Source organism: Ursus arctos, unplaced genomic scaffold, assembly GCF_023065955.2.
Source record: "Ursus arctos isolate Adak ecotype North America unplaced genomic scaffold, UrsArc2.0 scaffold_32, whole genome shotgun sequence".
NCBI classification, from domain to species: Eukaryota; Metazoa; Chordata; class Mammalia; order Carnivora; family Ursidae; genus Ursus; species Ursus arctos.
Window position 1 is genome coordinate 3,744,040 of NW_026623008.1, and position 12,030 is coordinate 3,756,069.

Here is a 12,030-nt window from a genome sequence, read left to right on the forward strand (position 1 = left end):
GAGGTGCCCTGCCCCCTTACCTTGGCATGCTTAGTGGGCATTGCACTGGACTTCTGGGGCAATCCGGCGTCCGTGCCCTTCTCAGATCTCAGCTCAGCAGAGGCCTGTGAGAAACCAGCCAGCACCAGCAGGTCACGAGATGGGAGTCTGAGGGTGATGGGCCCTTCTACCTGCAGGACTTCTCCCTGTAGGAACAGCTGCCACCAGGGCCGAGGGCTCCCATGCACCGTCTCACCTGCTCTCACAATAACCGTGTGCACGGTCACTGTCATGAACCAGCCTCACTGCCCCAAAGAGGGAGCAGGGGCTGCCAGAACTGTGAAGGCCCACCCGACATGAAACCCAGCTCTGCCTGAAGCCAAAGTCCTGACGTCTTCACTGTCCTTATGACCTCTTGCCCCAGAGTGCCTCCAAAGAGCCTGCACAGGATTCTGGGAGCCTCTGAGAGCTCCTCGAGCCCCCTTAAGTGAGACCCACTATCCTACAGAAGCGACCCCAAGAGCTCAGTAAACAGGATGAAAGGCACGCCCGGCCCCCTCGCGGCCCCAGCCCACCAGTCACACCCATCACTGGAAACCTCCAAGCCCGCACGCCCTGCCGAGGAGGCCTCTGAACCAGAGCACGAACTAGAGAACACAAACTGCTGGCAAGGTTCTACCCATCAGCTCTTCCGCGGCAAGGCAGAGGTTCTGTGCCCGACAAGGAAAGAGCACTCAGAGGGGACGGGCCGGCCTTGTGCGAGGCGCACCGTGTGCGTGCCCGCGTAGGGGCTGGCGGAGCAGGCGACCACCCGAAGGCTGAGCGGTCTGAGCAGTATGGGGGGACACGTGGGCGCGCCCCACCATTATTTCGCCGAGTGGATCTTCCCATGTGCCTGACAAGCCCGTCTGGCATTGGAAGAATGGCCTCCGCACCTGCACCAGGGCCGGCGGCCCCCCAGAGAAGGTCTGGTATCTGAAGGGGATGTGGGCGGTCTCCCGCGGGCGCAGGAAGATCTGCGGGGCGAGGCTGCCCCGCAGATAGAACATGTCCTCTTCCACCGGCGTGTGCAGCTTGGCTGCGTCTTTGAAGTACTTCCACTCCCGACTGTCCTGGATGATGCTAGAAGGCAGGGGACACACGGGGCTCTGAGGCAAAAACGCTCCTCCTGGTGAGTCCCCTGCCCACCCACTCCGAGCTGGCGCCTGGGACTGTGGGCGAAAGCCGGGATCGGCAGGACCCTCGAGGGTCGAGGGCAGCTTAGCTTCCATTTCAGGGAGAACCCGGAGTTACCCCAGGTGACCCCGGCGGGCCCACCACTCTCTCCCACCTGAGCTCGGGACTGTCCACCTCGATGGTCACCGTGTGCTGCGTGTTGTGGGGGTTCCTAAGGGCAAACTCGAAGAACTCGGCGGTGCCCAGTGTGACGTGAATCGTGTGCTCGGTGGTGATGGCCAGGCTCAGCGCGCTGGCGATGCTCTCCGCCTTCGTGCGCTCCCTATAGGCCGCGATGACCTGCAGGTCGCGGGCGTGCTGCGCGCGGACGCTCTGCTGAGCCTGCGGGACACAGGTGCCAAACCAGGCCCCAGTCCTGGGCGTGCTCTCCTTCTCAAGGGCTGGTCGGCCACCTCCCCCACTCCCACCCAGAATACCAAATTTCTTCTGGAATCACCACCACCCCTTCCTCAGGCACCTGAGTTGGACGGGACTGGCCCACCCCCAGGTCCAGAGGACAGAGAATGGGTCTACACGGCACTCCTGGCTTCTCTCTGCCCTGCAGCGGTCTCCCCTGTAGGAGGTGGGGTCTGCCCTGCATGCTCCCAACTCTCCCCAGGCCTCGAGGCTGGAAACTGGGCACAATGGGGAATTAGAAGCAGAGGCTTCTAACAAAAGAGGGAAAAAAGGCCTCAAAGCTACTAAGACTGGTGATGGGCTCACTGGCCAGGTCCCAGCGTGGCAGCAGGAGCCCTGTCTGCAAGCAGGGGCCTAACTGACCTGAGCCAAGCCAGAGTCTACACAGCGGATGGGCTGCCTTCCTGGGGCTCAGCCACGGTCCTTCATCCACCTCCTTCCTCGATGCCCTCACTGGTCTTGGCCAGCACGGTGTGGTCCAGAGGCTTATGTTTCTTGTGTGACTCATACTAAAGAGTGAGGTCCACAGCGACTTTCCTGTGAGACCTAGAAGGGGACCCCCCCCCACCCCTGCTCCGTGCTGGGGAATCAGCCAGGCCCCGTGCTGAGAACCTCTGAACACTGGGGAGGCCCAGACATCAGAAGGCAGAGGTGGTTTGAATGCCTTTGGACTTCAAGTCAAGAAGTAAGGACCAAATTTCATTTCTGACTTAAATTACTTTGGATACTGACGTTCCAACATCCAAAACTTTGGCCTTCCCCTCACATGGGGGTTGAAGCTGAGCCTTTAATTTCTCCCTGGGGATCTGAGAACAGGAGGGTGGTCACGCTCATATATGAGACCTCCCTCCACAGACCTAGATGATTAGAGCTGCTTCGTGGAGTGTGGGATGGCATGGCCGGACGTAATTTAGGCTGAGACACAGAACACAGAGACAGTGCACTATGCTGACCCACCCACAAGTCGCAGGACAAAACGTGTACTGCCCACCAGGGGACCACCCGCCAGTGGACAACCCACCACAGGTTCTAGGGGAGAGGCCGGGGGCCGGGCACGGCGACAGCCACTCCCCAGTTTACCGCAGACCAGATGGTGAAAAGCCACAGGCAGAGTCAGCGTGACCCTGGGGCTTGTGAGGAGGGACTCTCCTTGCCTGTCCTGTGTCCTTCCATACCACAGAGGAAGCTGTCAAGAAGCCTGGCACCCCTGGCCTCCCTCTGCCCCACAGGACATGGGGTGACTTCTCCGATAGAAAGTTCTGGAATATGAACCAGGCAGGCATAGCCCTGCCCTCCCTCAACTCTTCCTTTTGGGATCGACAGGCCTGGACACCACATCAGGTGCTCGCACTGCTCCTACCAGCGGTGGGGTTAGTGGCCTACAGCCGTATGGCCTCACCCAGGGGGTTTGGGTCTGATGTTAGCTCCAGACTGTCACAAGCACCCTGACTACAGACAGAAGCCACGTCTCCAGGATCTGCTTCACCGGTCACTAGAGTCATCAGTAACCGAGGTGACACTTCAGTCTCTCTCTACATACTCCTGTCTGACCTCTCAATCGATTCGAAAGTCAGACAGACGAAGGGTGAGGACACTTATGGAGCCCCTGGGTCCCCACAGGCAGCAGAGCCCAGTTACCAGGTTAAGGATGGGCACAGTACCCAACCAGAGCACTCGTGAGACTGGTAAGCCTTTTGCCGGGATTTCTGGAAATAAAGCTCTCTCTTCTGTGGCCCCTGGCACGGAATGACAACATGAAACGGCATTAGTGCTGCCACACTGCTACTGTGAGGGACAGTCTAGGGGCTGCAGGGGGTGGGCAGAGGGCAGAGGTGGGGGGCCAGTCCCACGGGCCTGACAGCAGGGGCCCCAGGCCTGCCTGGTCAGTACCAGGCCCAGAGTGCTAGGGCACCTGCTCAAACACGGAATGGCTGGTCCACAGTCCAGGCCAAGGGCCCTGGGGACCCCGCTGCCGCACAGACCTGTGTACGTTGGGCTTTGTCACTGCAGCCTCAGAGGATGCCCCACAGGAGAAGACAGCCTGCCAGCCCTTCTCCCCAGGCTGGGGCTCCATGGAGAAGGTGCCCAGCACACGGTCCTCCTGTGGCCGGGGCTCCGCCTGCAGACAGCGGCTGACGCCGCCCAACAGCAGATGGGACGGGCCGCCGTGCCAGGCGCCAGACACGGAAGCTGAGCCACCCTCATACGACACTGGGACTGTCCCAAGCAACAGCGGGGACACCAATGCGGGCATCTGGCCCCACTCTGTGCTCCACCACCTCCCCGAGAAGCCCCAAACCATCAGCATCCCTCGGGCGTGTGACGACGGCCGGGGAAGCAAGCCTGCACAGCGCTGCGCTCTGCCTCCCGAGGCACAGCCCCCCGGGGCCCGAGACCCAAGACCAGCTGACCACGTGAGCGCATCCGGTGCCGACCACCGGCCAGGGGCGCAGCATCTCGGCCCCGAGCACGGCTCCACTTCCGGCTCTCACCAGAGAGGCTGTGAGAACTCTCTATGGGGGAGAACCCACTGCCTACTCGATGAAACAAATCACTTTCACCTTCAGTTCTCCAGCTTGCTGACCCAGGAAAATGATGAGAATTTAGCGGAACATTTCCTTGTTTTCAGAAATCCAGGTACTTCCAAATTCACTGCTGTACTCAGAACGGGGCTCTGAGCTGCAAATCTCTACCAGCACACATCAAACAGGAGGAAAGCCACCAACACGAAGGTGAGAACGGGATACCAGCACGAGCACCGACGGCACCTCACTGAGGACCTGCCATGCGCCGGGCCCACCGCCCAACGAGGCGGAGCCGCGGGTGAGCCCGGGGGGCAGCTGACACAGACACGGTACTGCCGGGCCGCCAGCTCCGGGGCCCCAGCCTCAGCAGCTGCCGTGGGGAGGAGGCCCCTCCGGACCCCAGCCCCGCCAGCTTCCCCGAGCCCACCAGCCCCGCCAGGCCCTCTCCTGGACCTCTCCTCTCCCGTTAGACTCCACGGTCTTGCTCGCTGGCCTGTTTCCGTCTCTCTTGTTAAATCCCACACCTGAGGGCAGGAACGTTCCCCAGCTGCTGTGAGCACGAAGGGCCGTGAAGGGAGGTCTATTCAGACACCTGCCTGCCTTAATGTAAAGGGTGATCCTTGAGGATCTTTCTCAAGGCCCCTGTGGCTTCTTGATTCCATAAACCCCCCAAGTACAACCACTCTCTCCTCCTAGGCCTATGCTGCAAAATATGGTAGGGTCTTATCTAGATTTTTAGATAAAAATGAGATTTTTCTGGTCAGAATGATTACTTGATTTGCACTGATGACCCACTCACAGCTCTGACCCCAAACCTAGGGGACCCTCAGAATCCCCTCTGGAGCTTTCTTAACAGCCCAGGTTATGGACCCACATGTGGGTCCCAACTGGACACAGGATCTCCAGGGGTGGGGCCCAAGAATCAGCTTTCATAAAAACTCTCTAGGTAACTGACTTGAAAACCTCCCTTGGTGGCTGGGAGGTCCGTCTCCCCTACGTTCCACAGGTAGGATTTGGGAAGGAGAGAGAGAGCCATGTGGGAGAAAAGAAAACAGAGGACAAGGCTGCTTTCATTCACAATGACCGAGGCCCCCGCATGGGGACATCCAGGGACAGTGGGAGGTGGACGAAGCCCTCACCAACATGCTGGCCCCCCAGCAGCTGAGCTCTCCTCCGGACTCCTGAAGGCGCACGGACCTCATCCGCTCCAGCTTGCGCCTGCGGACAGCGTCCCCCTCACGGCCAGCGCCCTGGGGCCCCTTGCTCCTGTGCTGCGAGTGCGTGAACAGCATGGCGGCCAGCTCACGGTCCACGTCAACCAGCTTCTGTGCTTGGACCACATTTTTTACGGCTGGAAGGTTCAAAGAGGGAGCAAGAGATTAAAGTGTAGAATTTACATTATTTAAACAGACCCGGCAACAAGCTTCCAGCCACCTCACCCAGGGAGAGAGCTCAGCAGGCACCCTGCCCTTTCCTGTACCTTCTAAGATATTGATAAAGATGGTAATCCTATAAGCTGGTCTCCACAATGTCCCCCCTTTACAAGCCTTTCAAATAAAGGAATGCTGATCTTGGTCCTTAGAGACAAATTAATACACCATTAGGTGACTTTCCAGAGGAAAATAAAGGTCAGTGTTCTAGAAGCTGACGCTCTCTGGATTCTCAAGGGCCGCTGATACCCTCACCCAGGATGCAGCCCCACCAGCAGGAGCCTCCTGACGTGGGGACCACTGAGATCTCAGGACCCTGTCCCACCATGTCCTCAGACCCACCTGTGTGCTCAGATCAGGAATCCGGGGCTCTGATGAGCTGCTCACTTGGCCTGAAGCCCCAGCATGGGTTGGGGGGGGGGGCTCAGACCACTCCGGCTCCCGAGCTCATGCCCATGACTGCACCCAGCTGCCTCTAGACAGCCCAGCCCCCAGGGAACCGACTCCTCTGGGGGACTCTGCTCAAACCCTGGACATACACGGAAGCCGCGTGAGCAGACAAACTGGGGCTGAAGCAGGCCAGGCACCAGCAGGCAGAGAAGCCACATTTTCTTTGGGTGACAAAGACACACATGGCACACGGAGGTCACAAGCTGACACACGAGACTCCCAGACCAGCACTCACGCTGGCGCAGGCGGGCAGAAGAGAAGGAGCACCCCAACTTAGGACTGGGCCCTTCCTGAGCCTCAGGCATCCGCGGCACCCACGGGAAACGAGCGCCCTGCTGAATCAGCCGGCCGGGTCGCACGCCGTCACCGCATCTCCAGCCTCCGACTCCATGTGGTGGTAAAGCAATCTCTCCCCTGCCTCGCCCACCTCTTCCTCCATTACCCGTAACAAGGGCTATTTTCAGGTTCCTCACCACCATTTTAAAGCTGTTCATTGCTTTTCAGATGCCACGAGTCGGTTTAGACAAGTAAGAGGCCATCCCCAAACCATCCTTCCACGTCTCAGGTGCAGGCACAGTGGGTACACCACCCCACCTAGGTCGGCTTTGAGTGGCCCGAGGCCCACCGTCCCGGGGGAAGGAGACAAGCGAGGCTGGGGGCTAACCAATGAGCTCATGTGTCAGACTGCATCACCCAGGTCCAAAGAAACCAGAAATGAAATTCCAGCACTGCTCAGAGCCTGGAAGCACTTTCTAAAACTCTGTACGCTTCCTACTTGCCACGCCTTGCCCAGGGGGGAAGAAGGGCTCTCTGACGGAACGCCCCATCCTCTGTCTTTGATCAAACAGGAAGAGGGGGACCAAGGACTCCAGAGACTCTCCCTTCACTTGACAAACTCTCATAAGTTACAGTTCCCCACACAGCCTGGCAGAGCCCCTGACCTCCTGGGCCCCAAGGTGGGGCTTTCACAAATACTCCCTGCCTGTTCTTGGACCAGCCAGGGACGGAGAAGCACTGGCCCCAAAGTGGGAATTCCAGATTCTCACCCAAGTTCACCACCCTTTACACACAACCGGCCAAGCCACCTGACCTCCGCTATCTTGGTTTCTTCAACACTAAAGGGGAGAACAGACTCTCAGCCTGCTGGGACCTTGGACCCTGGACCCCTCTGAGCATCAGAACCTCTGGGGCCCTCTCCCAGGAGAACATTCGAGCCCCCACAAATTCTGGGCTAGAGTTTCAGGGAACATGGGGTCCTGGAGGCCTCGAGGCTCTCACCAGCCACAGCACAGGGCCTCCCTCCCTGGGCACAGGTTCAAAGACAACAGTATTCGGAGGACAGTCGACACAGGAAGCTCAGGGCCGCTGCGGATCCAGGCCAGATGGTCTGCAACCTGGGGGGACACCACCCAAAGGGCACACCCTGCTTTTCATCCCACCAACAGGTACTTTGCATGCAGGCCTGTGGATGATTTAAGGGGACAGAAAACTTCAGACGCCCCCTGCTGTGAACAACATTCTCCCCAAGCGTAGGCCTCTGCTTCCCAATCTCCATGACTGGTTTGTTCCTCCTCTCCCCAACGTGGGGACTTCAAATCAGTTTTTAAAATCCAGTCTTTGTTCATCCTGACCTCTTCTTCATTTCCTGTTCCCCTGCAGATGGGCAGCTAACCAGCCGGCTTCCACGGAGCCCGCACTAGAGCACGCCGGGCGTGGCGCACGCGCTGACCTAGCAGAGCCCAAGGGTCCACTGAGGCAGGGCGCTGAGCTGGATACGACGGCCTCCGCTCCCGCCCCCAGATCACACGTGTACCTGCGCGCACACAGACATACACGCACCCTTCCGCCTCTCGCTCCACCCTACCCTCACGCCGATCACCCCACACACGACACACTCGCCCGAGCCCGCTCCTCACTCACGTCTCAGGCCCCCGCGCGCGAGGAGACTGCCTCCCTTGAAGTGGCCGGCTCCATCATTCGAGATGACCCGTGACCTGGAAGGTGGCAACGAGCTGGAATTTCTCACTCTCTGCTCACACACGTGACCTAAATTAAAAACATCCCAGCAGAAAGTATTAACACCAAAAGGAGTGTGAAAAGACACATCAGTATCTCCCGTAGGGAGTTCTGGGTTTCAAAAGGCCCGTCCATGCCCCCCGGCCCGCTAACACCCCAAAACCGCACTGCGGGTTCTGAATCTGCTTGGCCGTCGAGAGCGGACAGGCAGGCGTGTCCTCTCGCGTGTGGGCAGCAGCGTCTGCTCTCCCACGGGGTTAAAGCTCCAGGCGCTCAGGGCGCCCGCTCACACACTCTCACTTCTCGATCTCCAGAGCGGCCCCGGCAGCCCCGCTTCGTGGGACGGCTCACACCTTCCCACACCCCCTACTTGGGGGAGGCCTCTGTGCACGTCCGCAAACGGCTGACTTTAAACACACTTGAACGTAAAAGAGCCTCGGCAAGCCGGAATCTTCTGGAGCTGTTTCCACACAGAAGCCTTGGAGAGAAGCAGCACGCAGCTTCAGAGGGCCGGGCGCGAGCCAGAGGCAGAGCACACCACACCCCTGCCCCGGCTGAACGGCAAGCAGCCCCCGCTAACCGGCCAACGCGTGCAAGGCCCAGGGGCGAAGAAGTGTTTGCCTACAGAAATGCTTCTCCTGGGAGGACAGAATCCTACCCTCGGAACCGGCGACCGCTCTGCACTGACGTGACTCCTACCTCAGGGGAGGCAGGGTACAGCTGATGAAGTCGGGTTCCAAAACAAACCCCCCAAGTTCCAAACACAAACGCTTGCACTGTGGGCTTCCCCGATTCCAGGAGGATGGTGTTGAACACCTGCAGGCATGGGGCATCCTGGGAGTTGTTAGAAGAGGTACCCCTTCCCCCAGGTGCCTGTTTCCCAGCTCTCTGCATCCCCCCATCCCCACCTCCACTCTGCCCCTGGAGAGGACAGGGTGGCTTCCCTGCTCAGCTCCGCCCTCCCCTGCCTCTGTCCTGCAGGACAGAGCTGGGTGCAGAAGCACGCCCCTGACCACAGCGGTGAGCTGGTCACCGGCAGCGGTGACCAAGGTGACATTTTCATCTCCAGCTGCCTGACAGAAACGTCTCCCTCTCGACTGGTTCTGAGCTGCGGTCGGGAAGGGACTGCCTGTTCTGCCAGGGAGGTCACGTGGTCTCTGCCCTGCTGCCAACGGGGGCTGTCCCTGCAGACCCCAGGGAATAGCAGCTGGAGACCCCAGGGAATATCAGCTGGAGACCCCAAAGACACAGGTGTGGCAGCAGACCATCCCTCAGGAGACTAGCAAGGACTAAGGCCCCAATGGGCGTGGGGAAAAATGCTCAATTCGAAAATGACAGACAGACTGAAACCACCTCCAGCCAAATCAAGAAGTGATTTACTTCGCGTGGTTTAAGGGCTGGCGACACACAGGTGAGCAGAGTCCTCCCCCTGGGGACTTCCATTCTCATCATTTTCAAACTCCTCTGGTCGTCTCGAGTGTTTTCTGAGAATCACATCAGGCTGGCCCTCCCCCAGCCTTCCTGCGATAAGAGCTGCTTCTGGTTCTCTGCCCTGCTGCCCAAAGTGTCCACAGTTCAGCCAGCAGCCCTAGCAAGCGCTGGAGCATCGGCTGTCTTCCACACACCCGGTCAGGGAGACCACCACACGGGACAGACGTGGAGGTCACTGTCGAGAGCCTTCCCTGACACAGCACCACACTCCAGGCCTGGTGAAGCACGGGGTCAAGAAACCAGCTCCGGAGCCCAGGTTCTGCCTGCTGGGAGCATGCCACGTCACCATGGGTTCCTCGCCTGCCTGGCCACCAAGGCCAGTGACAGTCCTACCTGGGGTCTCTTCCTGGGGGAACTTCGGTGCCAGGCCCAGTCGTCCTGCTGTTCCGTCCCTACGCCAACGTCGGCTCTGTTCGTGCAGTGCACACGTCCACCTTCAGGCTCAGACCTCCGGGCAGACACCACATTTGCCCCTCCCGTCCCTCCCTCTGGCCCTGCATCTTGAGAACAAGCTTCTGGAGTCCCAACTGTTCTCAGTCTCTGCTCTGCTGGGAAGCACAGAACACTTCTCCACCGGGGTCTGCCTGCCACCCGGCCGCAGCTGCTTCTCTGCTCTCCCCCTGCAGGTGGAGGCGCTGCTGAGTCCTCCGCCAAACACAGTCTTCTCATCTCCCTGGGGTCGGTTCATCCCCAACACAGCCCAGCGTCCCAAAGTCGCGAAGCTCGTCCCCAAGAATGGAACCTGGTGTGAACACCCCTTTGGTGGGATCAGCTGCTCATGCCTCAGGGTCTGCTTTGTCAGCCCAAGTCCAAGAGGAACAGACCTGGAGACAAGACAGGCTCTCACACTCGCTCATTCACCTGTTAATGAACTTGCATCATGCCAGGCCATGGTGGCCACTGCTGGGCGAACAGCACAACAAGGAAGGACCAGCCGTGTCCCCAAGAAGCCCCCAGGCCCTGAGGGGGACAGACAAGCAAACAAGCGGACAGGCAGGGACAGAGAGCCTGGTCAAGCGGGGAGGGGACAGCCAGCGGGCGCCAGAGCCCAGGTCCCGGCACTGACACTCACTGCCCTGGTACCACCCTGCTCTCCATGTGAGAGGGGACAAAGTGCCACCCAGCCCACGTGCGCTCAGTTCCTGCCCCAAGCTCAGAGTCGGTCTGGGCTCCTGGCTCTCAGCGCTGTTTCTTCCCGGTGCGGGCAGACGGTCTGGCAAGCTCTCCATTCCATCCTGAGGGCCTGCTCCGCTGGTCGCCTGGCAGTGGGCACATGCTACCTCTGCTCCCTGTCGGGCACAATGGATTCACGCCACCCCTGAGGGAACCTGGGAACCCTCCACGGCCATCCCTGAAGCACAGGCAGGGAGGCCTTCACCCGCGTCTAGCTGAAGTGCACGCAGCCTACGTTCAGCCTGGTAACAGCTCCGGTGGGAGGGACGCACAGAAGCCAGGGCAACGGCTGCGGGTCAGGATCTGGTGCAGACAGCTTGCGGAGGTGCGCAGCCAGCGGCCTTAGAGCCCGGGCTCTCGGGAGTCACGACTGTCACCACAGCATGCGGGACCGGCAGGACCTTGCGGTCACCTCCGGACAGACCAGGCGGTCCCTGAGCATCACCGTTTCCTCTGACAGTATCTGCACTCAGAGCAGCGGTTTGTTTGGAAGCTGGGACAATAAACTAGATCAGCGGAACGTACGCCCGTTCACTCAGGGACCGGACACAGCAAAGGTGCTCATGTCCTCAGGGCACAGCCTGAGATCTCAAACTGCTGTGGGCTTTCTTTCCCTTCAGTGACACCTGGGTTAAGCTGGGGACCCACACATATGCCGTGGGAGCGGAAACGCCTCCAGATAGGCAGGGCTCCTGACTCAGTTTGCAACTGCCCTCTTTCCATGACAGGAGCAGAGCACGTCACCATGTCCGACCCCAAACCCAGGCCCTCTGTCCATACCACCCGCTTCTCCTTCAACCCTGAGAACACAGAGCCAGGGGTCGGGGCAACCTTCCCTCCCCAGGGGGCCCCCAGGAAGGGCTGCAGACACAAGTGACAACAGACCCCCGATGAACCACAGTCATACCGCACCACCAGGACCACTGGGATGGATTAGCACGGCTCTCACGACCCCCACGTGGCGAACCATCATGGAGAGACACTGTGGACGAGGCTGCAGAGACCACCACGGAGCCTGTCTGAGCCGAGAGGCCGCAGGCACGAGCACCACCCCTCCCTGGGCACGGAGAGGGCGCCTCGTTCCGCAGCCTCGCGCCTGGCCACACAGCCTGTGAATGTGGAGCCATGGAGCACCGTCCAGGCGACGCCACGCCAGGCACTGGGATGCTGGCCTGACCCTGCTTCTGTCCCCCGAAGCTCACACAGCCTCATCCTGCCTGCTGCCCGGGGCAGAACAATCAGTTTTAGAAAGAAATAAAAGCCACGACACTTTTTTTTTCCCAAAAATGCAAAATTTACAGAGGAAACCACGGCATGGCTGCACGGACCAGAGT

At 59.8% G+C, this 12,030-nt stretch overlaps 1 protein-coding gene across 4 annotated transcripts in view; it reads right to left on the bottom strand.

The window, feature by feature from the left end:
• NPHP4 (nephrocystin 4) overlaps positions 1-12,030 on the bottom strand; it is a 114,240-nt gene that overhangs the window by 7,827 nt on the left and 94,383 nt on the right. For all 4 annotated transcript variants that reach the window (XM_048222046.2, XM_044391420.3, XM_057305413.1 and 1 more), the window contains 5 exons: positions 7,937-8,062; positions 5,276-5,487; positions 1,310-1,536; positions 915-1,101; positions 21-104 (listed from right to left, as the gene is read on the bottom strand). In XM_048222046.2, the coding sequence (XP_048078003.1) occupies positions 21-104; positions 915-1,101; positions 1,310-1,536; positions 5,276-5,487; positions 7,937-8,062 (836 nt within the window). The remainder of the gene's footprint in view (positions 1-20; positions 105-914; positions 1,102-1,309; positions 1,537-5,275; positions 5,488-7,936; positions 8,063-12,030) is intronic.